Here is an 18,599-nt window from a genome sequence, read left to right on the forward strand (position 1 = left end):
CATGCATATCAAAAAGAAAGGTAACCAAAAAGCTAGTTGTTTAACATTACAGCGTTTATTAAAGATTTCCTCACCTTGGATACAAAATCGCTCACAATGTTATGTCTTCGCTCTGGGTCGAGCACAGAATCTCCCTTTTTGGTGACATGAAACAACAGAAAAATGCCTCACCGTTCTCCATACATTATTATACATTTATAAAATCAGATGCTTTTAGATTCTTTGTCTTAATTAAGTACACTTACAAACAACAAGAAAAAAAAGACAACACTTTTTTGGTGTCAAAATGTGCTTGCATATATATATATATATATATATATTTATATATATTTTTTTCTTTTTTCTTTTTTAATCAGCACTGCATTTACTTCGTGTCTATTCTTCACACCATCAAACAAGTGTTTCTCTTTTAAAACAGAAAAGAAAAATCACTTGGGCCTCCTTTTACTTCCAACCATATTAAAACCTGAGTGCCCAGGCCACTCACGCAATTTTCTGACAAGTGAGCATAGGTTGTCTAAGGCGAGGAGGAGAGATGTCACACACTATTCTATCACAGTTGAAATAGAGAATCCCCCCTCCCCCACACGCCAGCACACTCACCCCTCACACACACACACACACAGCCGCACAGCAAGCAACGTCACGTTAAGACACAAATAATCAGATAAACTTCAAGAAGGCCACCGATTGATCGCACAGAATTGAGAGACACGACAACTCACGACAAGCTTGTGGGCCCACCACCGTCCTTGAGGTCTCTTAGAACAGAGAAGCTAAAGGGAGCTCCCCCCCCTCCCCCACCCCCCTGTTTCTTTAGATGATTGAGGGGATGGTCAAAATATGTCTGGGCAGCCCTCCCAGCAGCCGCGCTCCTTGGCTTCCCAGTAGCCGCCCTTATAGATGTGGACCTGCTCACCTGTGATCCGGTCCTGGCAGCGCTCGAACCAAAGTGCCTTGTAGAGGTCGTGAGGTGCGCCTAGGGAGAGCGAACAGTCGGCGTCAGAGGAGGAGACACAAACCCCCGCTGGGACAGAGGTGAGCGCAGGAAGACGACAAGAGAGGATGGAATACTTGCTTTTCAGTGACGGATCAGTAAGAGAATCCTCATCGACAGCTTTTGAAAAAGAGAATCGGAACATGGATTTTTCTTTCAGTTTCACACACTTTGAGCCAGGGCGCCTTTAAGAGGAGGGGCCTGGAGTGGTGGCTGGTCTAGTATACTGCATGAGCTTCAAAGTAGCAATTGGACAAACTTTCGAGAGTTTGTTCATTTTTGTTAAAGGACGCCCGGAAATGGCCAAAAATGAGGATAAATCCCAGAAGGACCGCCCTATGCCGATCGGAGAGGAAGTGAAGCGCGTTGGATGGAACTGGGTCTCACCTTCATCGGAGTGGCTGGAGGTGCGCTGGCTGAGAGCCTCGCGCTCGCGTTCGCGCCGGGCGATGCGCTGCTTCTCTTCCAGCCGCTGCTTCTCGCTGTTGGCCTCGTCCCAGCGACCGTCCTCCATGAGCCGCTGGTCGGGTCGGCGCCGGCTGTCTGTGGGCGCCACGGGCTCCTCGGGCTCGTTTAGCGTGAGCGCCAAGGCGGTGAAGTAGTACATGGTGTCCGCGCTTTCACTGTGGACCAGCAGAGATGACAAATAGTCCACGTTACTTGAGGGAAAGAGTGAAACGGAATTTTTGTTGCTCGTGATATGGGGGGAGAGGTGTCAATTAATCACCGGTTTTTGCGACTCGCGGCACGGCCTTAATAGTTGCCTTTGCTCTAACATGCTTTGATTCATGGCGGGATGCACCTGATATTTCCACACACTTACGGCAAAGGGTTCTTCCGCCACACCTCTCTGGCTTTCAGCGTTTGGTAGACTGTCTTTTGTTTGCCCTCGGAGCCGTTCTCCCCGCCGCGGGTGCTTTGCATCACTCGGGAAAACTCCATCTTCTCATCCCACGTGCCCGACAACACGTAGTGGGCCTTGCCTTCCTTGTCCATCACCACGCCGGTCACCTGAGGAGGGTGTTGACGGGAGACCGACATCGGCCCTCGTGGTCGGATTCCGCAAAAGGAGTAAACGAAGGACCTCTCACCTTTCGAGCCACGTCTCTGGAAAAGTAACTGTAAGGCGCAAACTTCAAATGGCAGCGGTCTCCGGTGGTGTGGTTCACCACGTCGATCTCTCCCGACTGCGATTAGAGAGCACATTCGAAATTATCGCCGCGACCCAGAAAGGCACCAACATTCAAACAGGAAATCGGTGATGGATTCTTTGCGTAATCGTGGTAACTAACCAACCAAACTGATTGAGTATACCAAACGGCAATCAGAACAAGAATTTGTGTTTGCCGGAGGTCATTGAACCAGCTCGTGGTCTGGTTTAGTATTAGGATAGTCTAGCTTAGTGATCATCAACGTGTGGCACGCAAAAGATTCACCGAATTTAAAGTTCAAACTGTGCAACGATGACTTACAATAATATAAAGGAATAAAACCTTATTTTTGATGAACATTTGGGCGCACTACGCTACTATATTTTCATTTTTGTCATTAAGGTCGTACTTCGATAACAGAGTATTTTTTGGGGGGGTTTTTTTGGTGGTATGTGTGGTAAAATGTATGAGAACTACTGGTCTGGTATGCGGTTATCCCGGTTCATCGCAGGAGTTACGGTCCCGACCCAAAGGTGAAAATCTACAATAGAGAATAAATACAAAAAATGATTCATTGTTTAAACTTTAAAATGCCCGACCACATGCTTTAGACCGATGTCAACTCATTAAAATACACTAAGACAGACATCGCAAATATATTTGAACGCGGACAAAAAAAATTGGCCTTTCACCTATCACAGGTGCGTCTGGAACAAACTGCTTTTGACGGTATGAAAGGGGGAGCAGGGGTGCGCCATTTTAGGATGTTGAAGGGGGTGCATTGTCCAAGAATTTGAATCTCACCTGGTCAATCCAGAGTTTCCCAACTATGATGTTGTGCACTGTGGTGGTCACTTTCTTCCACGTGTAGTGATTGTTGCCCTTCTCAAAGATGGCGTGAATGGTGCCTGCGGGGGAAGGGGACCATCCCAGTGAAGGTTTTCGACACAGGAAGGAGTCACCGCTTTGCTGTGTGTTGTGAAGCGTCCTTACCTAACGGCATGATGGAGAGATATTTTCCCCGAAATTTGCTCGCGACGGTGATTTCCTGCCTTAGAGTCCAGCCTCGATCGGAGATGGCGTGATGGGCCGCGGCCGGCGGGTGGTGACTGACCTGGGGATGAGCCGCAATTGCCGAGCATATTAGCAGCAGCAAATCGGTGAAAACTCTGAAGCTTTGCTGTTTAGCATTGCCTGCTTCACGAGTATACAGTGGTACGTGTTGATCAATTGTCAGATGGCAAAATGCAAACCGAATGATAGATAAAAGAGAACTGTTTCAATAACAATTCCAATTCCAATTGGAAATGGACCAAATGTATTGGTCCATTTCTGCTTTTTTGTAGTCTCTGTCAGGGTCCCAAAAGGGCACCCTCACCTGCTCGCAGAGGGAGCGGTAGCCGCTCTCCCGCCGGCGGTCCAGCTCGTACGTCTCGCCCAGCAGCGGGTTGAAGGGCTTGCCCGTGCGGTGGACGGTGGTGGAGTAGGAGGACACGGAGAAGGCGGCCACGTAGCACATCTGCTCCAGCGAGCTGTGGCACTTGGTCGCCTTGTCCAGCAAGTCGTGGTACTCCAGGTCCTCGGACAGACGCTGCAGCATAGAAATGGGCTCGTTGAAGTTCACCTAGGGGGATGAAAAGACCAGACTATGAGAAGAAAGTCATACATTTCAAAAAATAAAAAGTATAACTATAAAGATACTAGAGAAGATTGTATACAAAATCCCTAATTGCCTACACGTATGAGGTATGTCACCCAAGTAAGTCACAGCAGCTGGAGAAAAATAGTGAGCAAATTCTGTAACATATACGTATATATACACACGTATAGATCCTGTGGACACTCACGGGCATGGGAATCTTAGAGAGCTCCTTGCCGATGCAGTTTTTCATGATGCTCCACAGGTTGAGGGAGTAGTTGGGCTTGTCTGGGATGCGCGTGCGCCTCTTCTTCAGCGGCAACAACTCCTGCGAGGGCGACTCCTGGCTCATGGCCAGAGGCTCCTCGTTCAGCTGGAAAGGCAGCGCGTGGCGCGATGTTGCAAACATGAAAGAAAAAAAACACAAATGACAAAGTTAAAACCTATTAATGTTACCAGAAACATTTTCTTTTTGAATATTTTGAAACTGAAGTGAAAGGGGAACCTTGTAATGTCACAACAATAAAGTTGTAATGCTACGAGAGAAGAAGGTAATATAGTAAGATGGTAACATTTACTATTACAGTTAAGAGGAGTAAATAGTAGTAATAATAGTTAAGGAAGAAACGGGTTGCTAAAAAGTGGGGACAAGGAAAAAAAAGAACCAGCCCGCTATGTACCGCGCATGTACATTTTGGCCACAAGCATCACTTTTTCATCCACAGGCACATTAGAAATTTGAATATAGTTAATTATTGATGGAAAACAAACTATTTGATACTTTATAATTACATACTATATTCACATGGCTCAGCAGTGCAGCGGCCGCTCTGTCTCTCGCTCGCTTACAACCCGCAAATGTATTTTTCGCGCGAGTGAAAGCTTTTGTCATTAAGTCATTTTCATTGTCTTTTGTGCATTTTGATTGACTGTAACCTGCGACGGCGTTTCAAATTTTGAATGGCAGCAAAAACCAGTGGCCGACCGATCGGCGACTCATGAAAACAGTCGCGCGACAGTCCGGTCGGGTTCTGCCGCGTCGCTCGGTGCGCCGCAGCCTTCCGAGTCACCTACCGACTGATCATCTGAACACATTTCACTATTGAATCCGCTGGCGTTACTGCTCGACCTCCTGGAAGAAAAGATGGCAATTTTCACGTTAATATTGACAACAACAACAAAAGGAAGGTTCCGTGGTGCGGAAGTTACTTGTGGAAGTGAGGGTCCGCGGGAACGGTGATGAACTCGGGCTGCTTCTTCCACGGCGTCAAAGAACTCGTTGTCGTCATCCTCGTCGCTGGCCTCGCCCTTTGCCGCTCCCACGGCGCCTACCCAATCCCATGATAAAAAGGAAAACAAATATGAAATCAAATATCATAATATAGAGAGAATCAAGTCTTATTTATTTGAGGGGATTGTGGGGACAAAGTGACTATACGTAGTTGTACAGTAATTGAAAAGTCAAACACATATTCCAATGTGATAATAAAGTTGTAACTTTAAAACCAAGAACGTCATCAACTCATTCATCGTTATAGGGTATATACCAATAAAGTGGTCATTTTATGAAAATATAGTTGAAATAAACAGATGTAATTTTGCGCAATAAATTCTAATGCTGCAAGACTAAAGTAGAACTACGAGAACAGTCGTAATTTTACGGGATAAAAACATTTCATTTTATTCGATAAAAATAAAGTCTAAATCTTTTATGAGTGAAGCTTTATTTATATAACCAAATATTATAAGAACAAACTTGAAATTACGAGAATAACCTCATAATATGGCGTGAGAATAAAAGTGGCGATGCTATGTGAAGGAAGTGCTAATTTGTCAGGGGCTGCTGTGACTCGTTACTCTTATTGTCGGCGGTGGCGTTGGCCTGCGCGGCGGCCCCGCGGAAGGCTCGCTCCAGGTGGTTGTGCTGCTTGGCCAGCTGCTCCAGAGTCTCCTCCAGTCGCACCCGCTGCTCCCGCTCCGCCTGCAGCGCCTTCTGCCAACGTTTGCTGTGCGCCTGCGCCAGCGCCAGGAAGTCTCTACACGCCTTCAAAGTTCAATTGGGACAAAAAAAATAAATAAATAAAACGGAATGACAAGAAAGGAACTTGTCGTGTCGTTGCTTTGTAATGCTTGAGAAAAAAGGAGCAATTTAATTTCAGGAAAAAAAAGTAAGTAATATTACAACAACTGCAATGTAAATATGAAAAAAAACTTTAAGATTTAATGTTTGGGACAATGTTATATTACACACATTAAATGTAATTATGTATAAGACTAAAATTGTCATTTTAGAGTTTGAGGTCTTCATTTTATGCAATAAAAAGTTTTATAGGAATAGTATTGAAACTTTAAGAGCTCCATATATATATATATATATATATATATATGCATACACACTATGAGAATTAAGTAGTAATTACAACAACAAAAAATGTCAGAATATTACCACATTTTTTAAAATAGGTCATCATTTTACAAGGTAAAAGGTCTTAACGTCACAAGAATATATTCATAATAATTTTACCCGCCCAAAAAAAATAAATAAAATAAAATAAATCACAATATCGTGATTTTACAAGGGAAAAAGACCACGAGTGGTTTCTATTTTTACTGCAATCTTTCACCATTAAAAACTTGGTAATGTCACGAAAACTAAGTCGTAACTTTGTGAGATAAAAGTTACTATTGAATTATCATTCATTATTATTGTATTAATGATAGTGGCTTTAAAAGAATAAAGTGTTATGCTGCGTTCACACAGGACACAAATTGAACCACTCACGCAACCCGATTACATTTCATGTCCAAGCAAACACGTGAATAGGCGCGAACCCGTGCCAAGCTACGTATGACGCGTTTGACGTGATGCGGGTGCGCACAAAAATTCACTTTTTCACCCATTCACTCGCGTTGGGAAATGTGAACTTCAAGCCAGAAATCACATCGCGAGAGCTAATCGTCGTGAAAATATACGTCGTCGCAAACAGTATCCTGAAGTTGTTGAATGGAATACAATGGAGGGCAAGATGACTGTCGCGGGTTGTGGGCACCCGGATCTATATGACACATACTACTCACAGTGAGAAGAACTATGAAGGGGGAAAGCAAGACGAAAAATAAAAAATGAAAAAAAACTCCCCGCAATCAAACTCCGTCCGGTGTGAACGTAGCATTATTTTTGGGGTAAAACTACAGGTACATAATGTTGTGGGGAAGTGTCAAGTGTGCACTGACATTGATCATTGCGTTGGAGGTGATGCGGAACAGCGTGGCTCTCTCCGTCACCTGACGAATTTTATCTCCCGCCTCTCCCGTCAGACGCAAACTGTCCAGCTCCGACAAAGACCTGCAGCACAGTTGGCAGGTGTCATACATTCTCGCCCTTGTCAATTGGCAATCATAAAAAATAAAAATAATTAAAAAAAAAAATAATAATAAAAACACACAAATCTAAAAAGTGACAATTGTTGTGTATTTTTTTTTTTTTTAAATATCACAATTGTAAGCTCGGACCAAAAATATTACGCAACATTAACGCTGGTTTTATAAGCCCGTCTATGGCACCTTGCATTGTATGTTAGCATTTGGTTCAATACACACCACGTGTAATTCTGTTTTATTTTTAGTTTAAACTGGGAGTGGAAAAAAAAACACCTTGAAACACTTAGCCTTATTTTTGAAGAATTGCTCACGAGCTGCTGCTTGTTGTGAGGTTTGCTGCCACCATTCAGCACTCATAACTCAGATTTTGCTCGTAACTCGAGACAAAAAGTCGGCCAAGAGACGGCTACTTTCTAAATTTCGGATCACTTTCATTTATATAGCTCTTCAAAAAGTTCTCAAAGATGCTTGACATTACAGGCAAGCTACATAAAAAGGAGTAAAAAAAAAAGTTAAAACCTTGAATTAAATTCACACATAGCTTTACTAAAGCTCATTATCAAACTTCCACGGCGCCTTAACACAACCAGTTTACGAAACTCAATACTGCGGCCCGTTTTTCAATTTATAAGATCAAGCGATGAAAAATCTGGCCTTTTTTTCTCCTTCCATTTTTGTGTTTGTGTATTAGTCACATTTCATTTTATTTTTGTTATTTTAAATTGCTGATTGAAAATGAATAAACAAATGATACAGGGATTGTATTGCTGAAGATGGACCGACCTCTGGAGAGCGGAGCCGTGCTTGGAGATGAGATCGTTGCACGTGCTCAGATCCTCCACCTTGCTGCCCAGGGTCCGGAGCGCCGACTGGACTTCGGAATTCTGCGGGCCGCCGCCGCCTTTGCCGGAGGGTGCGGTCGGGGGGGACTGGGAGAAGTCGTCACCTGAGTCATCTGTTCACAATGAGGGCACGAACAAATCCGTTCAATTTCCTCCTATATGGCTGTTGATGTATTCTTAAAAGGTGTAAAAAGAGAGACTAAAGTAGTAATTTTTGGATACTTTTTTCCACTAAAGTTGTAATATTACTAGATTCAACAGGAGTAATTTTCCAAGAACAGTTGGACTAAAGAGAAAGATCGATCCAATGTCATTCCCATAGTCGGAATTTTCCGAATGTTTTGGTAAAAAGTTCTTGTACGTAAATAGTTGCAATTGCAATAAAAACCTTGGGATACTACGTGGATAGTCCTAGTTTTACAATGAAATATTGTAATGCAAGACTAAAGTGATACTTTTCCAAGAGAAATACTCTATGTAAACAGTTAAAAAGAAGCATTTCAAAATTACGATAAAAACCCAGTAATGTTTTGAATCACATTGTAGTTTTGTGACTGAATGATAGAATGCAAGACTTAAAATTAGCAATTTTATGAGGTAAACCGTGATATTACGAGAATGCAGTAGTCATTAACAATGATGTAAAAAGTCCCAAATAAAAGAAAAACCTTGTGATGTTATGAGAATAAAGTTCTATTGCAATGAAATGTTATAAAACACTCAATTCAACAAGATAACCAGTGACATTACAAGAGTCATAACATGAAAATGTCATGACAGTAGTCGTAATTCTAGGAGGCAAATATAATATATAATAATACAATAATCTTTTACCAAAAAAAAGTAATGTTACGAGAATAAAGTCATAACTCCAGGGTAAAAAAATATCAATGTATGACAGTGAAAATTGTTACTTTAAATCAATTCGCTCGACAATGGAAAAACTTTTCCATTACCGCCAGTGTTTTGGTTTGCGTCTCTGTGTCTTTTACCCGACTCGGGCTGAAGTCGTGCCGCTTTGGCCTTGGCCAGCTCCAGCGCGGTGATCCAGCGCTGTCGCTCCACCTCGCAGCTGGCCTTCAGGTGGTACGTCTGCGCGCCGCCGTTAGAGATGACGAAGTTGCACGCGTCGTCCACCGTGATGGTCGCCGTCGCCAGATTGATGGTGCCGCGGCACGTGTGCCCCATTTCCGCCTGAGTCCTGAAAAGTCAAGACAAGAGGCGGAAATGTTTTTTTTTAATTATGGCTCATTCAAAAAACAAAGTCAAAATTTAAATAATTATGTAGATCCTGGAAGTCAAAATATGTACACATTATTAAAATATTAATGTGGTCCTGAAATTCATCAAACAAGTCATACATTTAACAATAAAAAATGTATTACAAATAATACATAAACTTATACAATAAAAACATGTATGATTGTGTGGCTCATTACCACTTGTAAGTCAGAAGGGAAAACAAAAATAATAGGAATACAAATAAATATTCCAGAAAAATTAAAATAAATGCATAGCCATGAAAGTCATACAATTGGAGAATATGTATCTACTGTGGAGAGGCTAAAATTAATCTCAACGATTAATTGATTGTCAAAATATTTGTCAATTAATTTGACAATCGATGACTTGTCGATTAATCGATCCATTGCTGCACCTCAAACACAAACATTTGAAAAATGAAACTGGGGTGGAAACAGCCGGCTGACCATCTCTCTTTTTTTTTTTTTTCTTTTCTGGGCATTGTCATACCTGTAGTAGGACAACAAGCCATTGCTCAAGACGAACCAGCGCCGCTGATAACCCTTGATGTAATTCGTCCACTTGAACACCCATCCCTTGTATGTGTCTCCAGCAGGGGTTGGAGTGGCTGTCTTGGGCTCGGACATGACACCCACCGGAACCCACACACCAATGTGTAGAACCCTACAGACAGGGACAAGTGGCGGGTAGTTAGATAAAATAAACAACCAGAGTTTGAGACACTCCAAATGTGATGAGCTCGGGCACATTATCTACTCCTGGTGGTGTGTGGCCTGACAGGTCAAAGTTCAACGCGTTGCATTGCAAATAACACATTATTTATTGTCCCGTCCGTATTATGCCACGAACCAAAATGACAAAAAAAAAAAGATAACTAATAATAACATGTTTACCTTGACGTGTCCCAAAGCTGTTAGTTGCTCAAGCAACCCAATGAAGTCACTGCAAATTTTGACACCTAGAACAGTAGGTAAAGCTGGCTACTTAGCTCACCGAGGCTAACTGACCAGCACGCTAACGTCGACAATGGGGGACAAAACGCGGCGAAAAACGTGCAAAAAGCAGCAGGCGGTGCTACAGACTGAAATGCCGCCGTTGAGTGGATGAATCATTTCTCAAAAAGCGTGTGAATAGTGTCCGTTGTACAGCTGCGCACAACTAGACCTAGCTACTTCTATCTAGCCTATGGTGCTAGGTGGGTCCACCCGGTGCCACACTAGTTGCAGCTCGGGTAGAACCAACCTCAAAGCGCATGCGCAGAGACTCTCGTAAAACAGCTACGTGTAACACATCTAGCGCGAACAGCTTTTGCCACAGAAGAAACTCTCTATTTTTCCGTTAAATGTTGAGTGGACTTTATCTTGACACTCAACCAAGAATGACATAAAAAGAGCGACTCCGGTGGGACTCGAACCCACAACCTTTGAATTACTACACTGATAATCTAGAAGTCCAATGCGCTGTCCATTGCGCCACGGAGCCACCTGTTGGCACACCAGACCACTGCGTAGATAAAGATTATATTACATGACATATATTACATCCGAACAAACAGCGCTTACGTTTGCAGATGGAACTCATTTATGACGACGCCATTTTTATGCGTGTCATGAAAAGAATATTATCATTGTATAATACTAATACTAGTAATAATAGTTCAGTAAATGCTAATACTATAAATAGAAATATACATCCATTTGAGACACATTTATATTTATAGTTTTATAAATATAAATTTTAATGTTACGTAACTACGGACAAACACCGACCTCTAGCGGTTGAACGTCTTCATTGCGCAAAACACACTTCGAGGTGCATGGTGGGATATGAAGTTTTTAAAAAAAAAAGCAAAACAGTGCAGCGACCTGGTTTACAAAAAGCGTAAAATGGCGTAGCATGTACTTTCAGACCTCCTCCTATTTAAATATTTTTCATCATCATTTTGATTCAGTTGAATATCGCCCAATCTAAACGCGAATTGTCGTTGAGTCGAACTTGTCGTCCGAGGGACCAATATGAGTGGCTTAAGCGAGTCACGTGACTAAAGCTAGTTTAGCCTGGCCGTTCTGGAGCTAGTTGACTGCCTCCCATTATTCGACGCGCATTCCGGACGATCATCAACGTCGTCGTAATCGTCATCATCCTCATCCTCATCCACCTCCGGGGGCCCCAGCCGCGCCGTTCACTCGTCACAGCACAGCGGCGACACTCTCGATCATGTCAGCGAACATGCGTAATTGCCGCTTCCAAACACTGGTTTAGAGATTTCTTTTATTATTTTTTTAATTAAATGCAATATTGTGTGTGTTTTCTAGGTCGTAAACGCCACTTCGGGACTCGGGAGTGGATTAAGTTACTGTTGGATTATTGGCTTGCTGTTTCTTTGTCACGCTGTTTCTTGCTAAATCGCCCGAAAATAAACCAGGTAAGCGCACAACATCATTCGGATTTGACCGTTTTATCGCGCGCATGCGCACCTCCTTTTTTTTTTTTTTTTTTTTTTCCGCCCAGCAGACAATTGGAATGACGAGCCCCGTTATTCCTGCACCAGGACAGTAGTGTAGAACCAAAAGGAATGTTGCACAGGCCCAACACACACAGTGGGCCTCATTTGAATAGGAGGATAGCAGTCCCTATAGGGACCTACTGTGCTTCCAGTCAGCATTATTGTTATGATTTCAAATGGGGTGTACAGTTACCGGCCCAACCCCCCTTTTTGTGTCTGCCGCTGCATGCTGTCCATTGCACATTGCATATTACACATGAAGTGGGCGTTTAGAACCATGGGAAATCAACGTAATAATGAATGGAATGAAGATAAACAGGATTTAGTATAACACCAAATGTAATATGCATCTAGTAATGCAGCCCTATGAGGGGCACAAGTCAGTGCTAACTGTCGGCCGGTAATATACATCTAGTACTGTGAGACCCTGGAAAGTTGTCCCCTAGATTTTCACCTAATACACAGCTGGTTATCTTTGCATGAGTAAATAAACGCAGCTGGTCACTATATGAGGAAATGTGATCGAAAAGAAGATACCGTGAGACCATGCAATATACCCCCTACAGTGAGCTAATAAACTCCTTACTCCTGACAGACTTCAAGTCCTCCTTGCGGTTACATGAATAAAGGTCACTGTATGAAGAAAAATAACATCATAGTAGATACTGTGAGACCATGCAAAAATGCCCGTAAGAGGCTATGCACTAATAATCCTCTGATAAACATATGGTCCTTTTTGCAGCTGAGTGAATAAAAAGCCCTGATCACTATATGAGGAAATGTGGTGTCACAGGTGATACCGTGAGACCTTGTTAAAATCTCCTTGAGGGGCGGAGCGCTGATGAATTCCTGATGTCTGCTGCTCTTTGCAGCCAGGCAAATAAACATCATTGATCACTTGGTCACAATATATGAAAAAAAAAAAAATATATATATATATATATATATATGTGTCATACATACCGTGAGACCATGCCAAAGCACATGAAGCTCCTATTCTTGACAGGCATAATGTCTTTCCGGCGAGGTGTGGTGCGGCAGAGCAAGTTCCGTCACGTATTCGCTCAGGCGTGGAAAGCCGAACACTGCCTGGACGACGTCCGGGTGTCGCGGGTGACGTGGGACAGCCCGCTGAGCGCCGTCAACCCCAAGTTCATGGCCGTCATCGTCGAAGCGGGAGGCGGCGGGGCCTTCCTGGTGGTCCCCATCGGCAAGGTTTCCGCGAGTCTCTTCCACTTTTGCCGGTTTTACGGTGCGTGCTTTTGACGTTGTCCCTGAAAACAGAGCGGCAGGATCGATCAGTCGTACCCGATGGTGTGCGGCCACGCTGCGCCCGTGTTGGACATCCAGTGGTCTCCTCATGACGACAATATCATCGCCAGCGCCTCCGAGGACTGCACCGTCAAGGTCCGTCTCCCTAATCCACTTTTAAACACGTTTCTTTATTTTTCCGGAGGCGCCGCGCCGCCACGTGGTCTGTCACCTCTCGTGTGTGCAGGTGTGGCAGATCCCCGACGGGGGCTTGACGGCGCCCATGACCGAAGCCGTGGTCACCCTGGAGGGGCACAGTAAAAGGGTGGGCATCCTGGCGTGGCACCCGACTGCTTTCAACATCCTCTTAACTGCAGGTAACAAACACCCTATGAGCACTCGCTGTCCCGGTTACTAAGTACAATGTCGAAAATTAGTTCCCGGCCTCTATAGGAAGAAATGAAAATACCGTGAGATAATGCAAAAATGCCCAGAGGCAATGAGCTACTCAACTCCTTACCTCTGACAGACAGCTGGTTATCGCTGTAGATGAGTAAATAAACACTGCTGGTAACGAAATACGGTCTCATAGCAGACATATGGTTCTCCCCCTAGGGTGCGACAATGTGATTCTGGTGTGGAACGTGGGTACAGGGGAGCTTGTGTACCAACTGGCCGACGCCCACCCGGACCTGATCTACAGCGTCAGCTGGAACAAGAACGGAAGTGCCGTCTGCACCGTGTGCAAGGACAAGGCCCTGCGCGTGATTGACCCGCGGAGGGGCGTGGTTCTCAAGGTACCCCCGCAACGGTCACGTTGAAGCCTTCAAGCCTCGTCATGACGCCCTCACATGCTTCTAGGTGAGAGAAAAGGTCCACGAAGGCACCAGGCCCATGAGAGCGGTGTTCCTCTCCGACGGGAAGATCCTGACCACAGGCTTCAGCCGGATGAGTGAAAGACAACTGGCGCTATGGGATACGGTACAAGCACACGTGTTTGAGATCAGCGGTGAATTTAAAGAAAAATATAGGACCAAATGCTTGCTGTCCATTGTAGCACCGGTCCATTTTACTCTCGCAATTTTCATTTTCCCCAAATACGTTTATCTGAAATTTCAAGATCAGCAGCCGTATTTGTCATACAATGACAAATTCAAAACATACAGTATCTAACGTAGACAATAAAAATGCTTGACATCCATCTTCGTCTTGTTCCTGAATGCACATGTATGAAATTTCAAAGCCGTCAATTTGCGGTTTTACAGAAGGATCTCTCTGAGCCAATGGCGGAGCAGGAGATGGATACAAGCAACGGCGTTCTTCTACCCTTTTACGACCCCGACACAAACATGGTGTACCTGTTGGGGAAGGTGACGACATACGGCCACACGTTTGCATTTGCCACCCGGCCGTGGCTTAACGTGCTTGTCATCTGGCTTCCAGGGAGACTGCACCATTCGCTATTTTGAGGTGACGGACGAATCCCCCTATGTTCACTTCCTCAGTTTGTACAGCAGCAAGGAGCCCCAGAGAGGGGCGGGGTTCCTCAGTAAGCGAGGGGTGGACGTCAACAAGTGTGAAATCGCCAGGTAGGAATTCTGCAACCAAGAATTTGGTCAGCGGGATGACGACAAAGTCTAAAAAGTGGTTTCTCCGTGGTCATAGGTTCTACAAACTGCATGAAAGAAAGGTGGAACCCATTTCGATGACCGTACCAAGGAAGGTAAATGGTGCGCTGTATGGTAAATAAGGTCGAATCGACATTTCAATGTTCTGCCGGGACAGAACATTGAAATGAATCAACAGTCAAGTGCAAAAAAATCAAAGACAACAGAATTATTGATGTCCATTATGGTCCTACAAGTTTCTATTTCTTGAATGTGCATAAGAAATTTCAAGCTCAGCAACTAATTTCCTATACAAGCAAATATCACTGTTTGTAGCCCTCCAGTGATTTTCTTGTTCCTGAGTGAAATTTCAAGTGCAGTATCTGTTAGGGAAGACGAAGTCACTTGTGTTGTGGCTCTCGCAGTCCGATCTGTTCCAAGGGGACCTTTACCCGGACACGGCCGGCTTAGAGCCCGCGCTCCTGGCCGACGAATGGATTGCCGGCCAGGACGCTCCGCCTCTACTGGTGTCCCTGAGCGGAGGCTACGCGGCGCCGCCATCCAAGCACCGGGACACGGTCAGGAGCAAGCCCAGGCTGGCCTCGCAGGACTCGGGATCGGCGGCGCCCAAGGAGGCGGAGGACGAGGAGCCACGTGCCGCCGCCAGGGAAACGGGCGGCAACACGGAGAGGCCTAAGCGAGAGGTGAATTGCGTCAAGTAGTGCAGTTTCTGAAAGACCTCCACCAATTTCCTGAAGCCGTGTGCATTGTATATGAAAACTAGATGATTTATAATCCCCCCCCCCCAGGACGAGATTCTGAACGAGCTGCTGTCTGAGATGAAGGCGCTTCGTGCCGTGGTGCTCGCTCAGAGCCAGCGCATCGAGCTGCTGGAGAGGCAGCTGGCTCGCATCGAGGACGGCGACGTATGAGCCCCCCCCCCACTCCCGAGCACGGCGCATTTCACTCACCAATAGACGAACCTCTAGGGCTATTTAATCAGGTAGTTTAACGCTGCTAAACTGTGATCATATCCAAGACCTCAATTTTACCATGTAGCGCGTTACGTGATCAGATACTCTGTGATTTGGGGTTCACGGGAGAAAATTCCAACTAGCTGATGAGTTTTGTGAATTTAGAACTTGGTGTCAGTTGAACGTGACCGATATTACGTGGGGTTTTCTTGTAATCGCTGATTTAAGATTGTTGTTGTTGTTTTTTTTTTTGTGCTTTTATTTTGATTTTGAAGTATTTGTTACTCAGTCTACTGTACAGTCCCCCCTTTATATGCACTGATCGCAAACACTTTCTATGTGGTTGTAGCAAATGGAATAAATCGTCCTTTGTATTCACGCACCTGCTTTCTGGTCTGCTTTTTGGGCTGTAATAAGAGCGTAGTGTTATGAGATCATCTTGAAATATTTCTAAGGCGATAAAGTCATTTTGGAGGGGGGGAATCAATATAATACAATAATACAAATTAAGAACCAATAAAAAAAAAACATCCTAATAAAGGGCATTTTTCTTGCAACATTACATCTTATGTCACACAAACTTCATTCTTTGTCATAACATTCTTATTTGCAAAATTACAACGCAACAATAGGACCTAACTGCTTAAAGATACATCTTAATTCTCTTATAATGCCATGTTTTTTTCTTGCAACTTTTCTAAAATAAAAAAAATATTTGATACTTTACAAATACATATTATAAATAATCTAGTTTCAAATGTGGTAAGACTACACTTTTAATAGTTGGACTTAATTCTTGGGGAATAAAATGTTTTACGAGAACATTTCTTTGTAATATCACTTTATTTTCTGGCAATTTTTCTTTTATTTAGCGTAATATGTATTGGACCAATTCTAACCTAAAATCGGAATATTTGACATATTTTTCATTTTTACCATCTACTCTGCAGTACCACTTTTTAATAGTTGCTCATATTTCGAACATGTCTTCCTCTTTCTATAAATATCGCCTGTATTTTCTCTCTGCCTCATCCCTCCTTCAAAACAATTCATTTTTCCGCCACCCCTCACTATCACGTTGCACCCGAAAAGTCCGCTGCGCCTCTTTACATTTTTTTAAAATCACTTGTTCGCAACGTAGGTAAGTTTTTTGTTTTTCTTTTGCCATATATTTAGATTATTATTTGTTTTGTTAATAATTTTTATAACGTGTGTTTTAAACTGCTTCGGTAACTACAGTATTGCCGCCATTAGTACCACGCGGTGGTTAGCTGTTCGATTACTATAAACAATATTTTTTTGTCTTTATAAAGACATTTTTTTTTTTTGGACAATTAAAATAGCTTCCACGCAAGCTGTTTGACGCTGCTCAATTGCTATTCATTGCTTCAGGAAACCAGCTAAAACTGCTAGTTGTCTACCCACTTCCTGTGCATATGCAGACCTATATATCGCTTTCTCTGTACATACATACTGTGTGAAACTGGAAACTGTGTTGTAGATGTATTTATTCTATTTAAATGTGGATTTAAAAAAAAAAAAAAAAAAAAAAAACCCGAAACCCGATGTGATTTTGAATGTTCAGTATTGTAAAATTGGAAAATTCCAGTGAAATTTCCAGCGTAGACGATGTCAAAATGCTATTTTGAACTGAACTTGCGTGCGTGCAATTTCAAGCTGATCACTTTCAAGCAAACGACGTGTGTCGCGTGGAGCACGTTGAGCTTGACGCGTTTAAGAAATTTCCCGTCGCTCTGACAAGCTAATCCCATTGAGTTTGACTTTTTGGAGCAATTTCGAGGCATCTTACTTCCGGAACCAACTTTGCGGCGAAATACCACCGCTACCATTTGGCGGCTTGCGACAGCGCTTGCAGTGGGGATGCATGTTTTGCCAAATTTGCCCATTTTCGCATTCACGAGGAGTAGTGCATCGAAAGCAACGATGGAAATCGACGATTAAGCTACTACAATAAAATGTGATGCTTGAAGATAAATTCAGCATTGTGTCTTTTTTCCCCCTCACAGAGGCTGAATTGAAGGTATTTTTTTTTCTTTTTTGAGATTTGTGTTGAAAAAATAAGGTACTTTGTCATGGAAACACATTTTAAGAACTCTTCACGCTGTGACTATTGCCCTTCATCTTTGCTTCAGGTATGGCTAGCTCCACCACGAATATCATCTTGCTCTTTGTCATCTTCGTGGGCCTCGTTGTGTTCATCATCCTTTATAGGAAGTTGAACAGGGAGACCAACGGGGAATACACCTTCCGGCGTGTCGTCTATAAGCAAGGGGGGCTCCGGGACCGAGCGAGAAGGGCGACGGCTGTCCTGGAGACCTGCCTAAGAGTCCAACTGTGGCCCTGCGGCGATTCCAACGAGGGCGGGGAAGAAATGCGGGACTTTCAGGAGGAGCCGAGAGGAAATGAGGAGCGGAGGAGGAGTAGTAGATGTAGCAGCGGGAGCCAGGCCAGTGACAGTGAAGATGGCAGTCCACAGGGGTCGGGGGTCGAGGCAAGGAGGGAGAGTGAGACCGAAGAGGAATCACGGGGGCCTGATGTGTTTGTCAATTTAAATCAGCTCTCTGGGAGTGTCATGTGGTTTGAGGAGGATGCCAAACAGACAACACTAGAGCCTCAGAGAGATACTAGTTTGTAGTTTGAAAAATGCCATCTTCAATAAACGCCTCCGCCACATGTCTACATGAGCTCCAGACGTTGAAGGTTTCTCCAGGAGAACCCATGAAGCGTATACACCATATTTACTCAGTTAACGCCCTCACATTGAGTGATTGATGGGTACACTTGAATAAATAAACGCCAATGTGCTTCAATAAAAATGCAATGACGCCAATCACTTCATATGGGGATGTAGCTCAGTGGTAGAGCGCATGCTTCGCATGTATGAGGTCCCGGGTTCAATCCCCGGCATCTCCACTCTTTTTAAGAGATTTATTTTAAGCGTGGGGAAAAAAAAAAAAGAAACCTCAC

The 18,599-nt window shown here is 43.8% G+C and overlaps 3 protein-coding genes and 2 non-coding genes across 7 annotated transcripts; 3 read left to right on the plus strand and 2 right to left on the minus strand.

Annotated features, from left to right (window-relative positions):
• Positions 1-835: 835 nt before the first annotated feature.
• On the minus strand, positions 836-10,503 carry LOC133397707 (oxysterol-binding protein 1-like). Its single transcript, XM_061668940.1, is given in 17 exon segments — positions 836-979; positions 1,385-1,620; positions 1,821-2,008; positions 2,089-2,184; positions 2,953-3,056; positions 3,142-3,262; positions 3,527-3,772; positions 3,996-4,160; positions 4,862-4,919; positions 4,997-5,034; positions 5,036-5,115; positions 5,645-5,831; positions 7,022-7,133; positions 7,952-8,123; positions 9,003-9,211; positions 9,763-9,936; positions 10,167-10,503. Coding segments are annotated over 16 exon segments (2,292 nt in total). The 5' UTR covers positions 9,900-9,936; positions 10,167-10,503; the 3' UTR covers position 836.
• A 163-nt stretch (positions 10,504-10,666) lies between these two features.
• On the minus strand, positions 10,667-10,755 carry trnar-ucu (transfer RNA arginine (anticodon UCU)). Its single transcript is given in 2 exon segments — positions 10,667-10,702; positions 10,719-10,755. It is a non-coding gene; the product is annotated as a tRNA-Arg (tRNA).
• Positions 10,756-11,313: 558 nt separating this feature from the next.
• coro1b (coronin, actin binding protein, 1B) lies at positions 11,314-15,966 on the plus strand. Of its 2 annotated transcripts, none has more exons than XM_061669536.1 (12): positions 11,314-11,506; positions 11,589-11,698; positions 12,786-12,994; positions 13,064-13,186; positions 13,278-13,407; positions 13,646-13,827; positions 13,892-14,011; positions 14,296-14,400; positions 14,474-14,619; positions 14,696-14,753; positions 15,063-15,341; positions 15,447-15,966. In XM_061669536.1, the coding sequence occupies exons 3-12, from the start codon at positions 12,791-12,793 to the stop codon at positions 15,567-15,569; spliced, it is 1,470 nt and encodes a 489-aa protein (XP_061525520.1). In that variant the 5' UTR covers positions 11,314-11,506; positions 11,589-11,698; positions 12,786-12,790; the 3' UTR covers positions 15,570-15,966. The 2 variants fall into 2 exon arrangements, with proteins under 2 accessions (XP_061525520.1, XP_061525519.1); XM_061669535.1 differs by having other exon boundaries at positions 11,314-11,492.
• Positions 15,967-16,650: 684 nt separating this feature from the next.
• Positions 16,651-18,519, plus strand: si:ch211-119e14.1 (uncharacterized). Of its 2 annotated transcripts, XR_009767700.1 has the most exons (3): positions 16,651-16,752; positions 17,639-17,652; positions 17,844-17,933. XR_009767700.1 is itself a non-coding variant. In XM_061669234.1 (2 exons), the coding sequence occupies exon 2, from the start codon at positions 17,767-17,769 to the stop codon at positions 18,265-18,267; it is 501 nt and encodes a 166-aa protein (XP_061525218.1). In that variant the 5' UTR covers positions 16,651-16,752; positions 17,765-17,766; the 3' UTR covers positions 18,268-18,519. The 2 variants fall into 2 exon arrangements, 1 of the variants encoding a protein (XP_061525218.1); XM_061669234.1 differs by lacking the exon at positions 17,639-17,652 and having other exon boundaries at positions 17,765-18,519.
• Positions 18,474-18,545, plus strand: trnaa-cgc (transfer RNA alanine (anticodon CGC)). Its single transcript has one exon. It is a non-coding gene; the product is annotated as a tRNA-Ala (tRNA).
• Positions 18,546-18,599: the final 54 nt, after the last annotated feature.

Source organism: Phycodurus eques, chromosome 23 (genome assembly GCF_024500275.1).
Source record: "Phycodurus eques isolate BA_2022a chromosome 23, UOR_Pequ_1.1, whole genome shotgun sequence".
Lineage (NCBI taxonomy): Eukaryota > Metazoa > Chordata > Actinopteri > Syngnathiformes > Syngnathidae > Phycodurus > Phycodurus eques.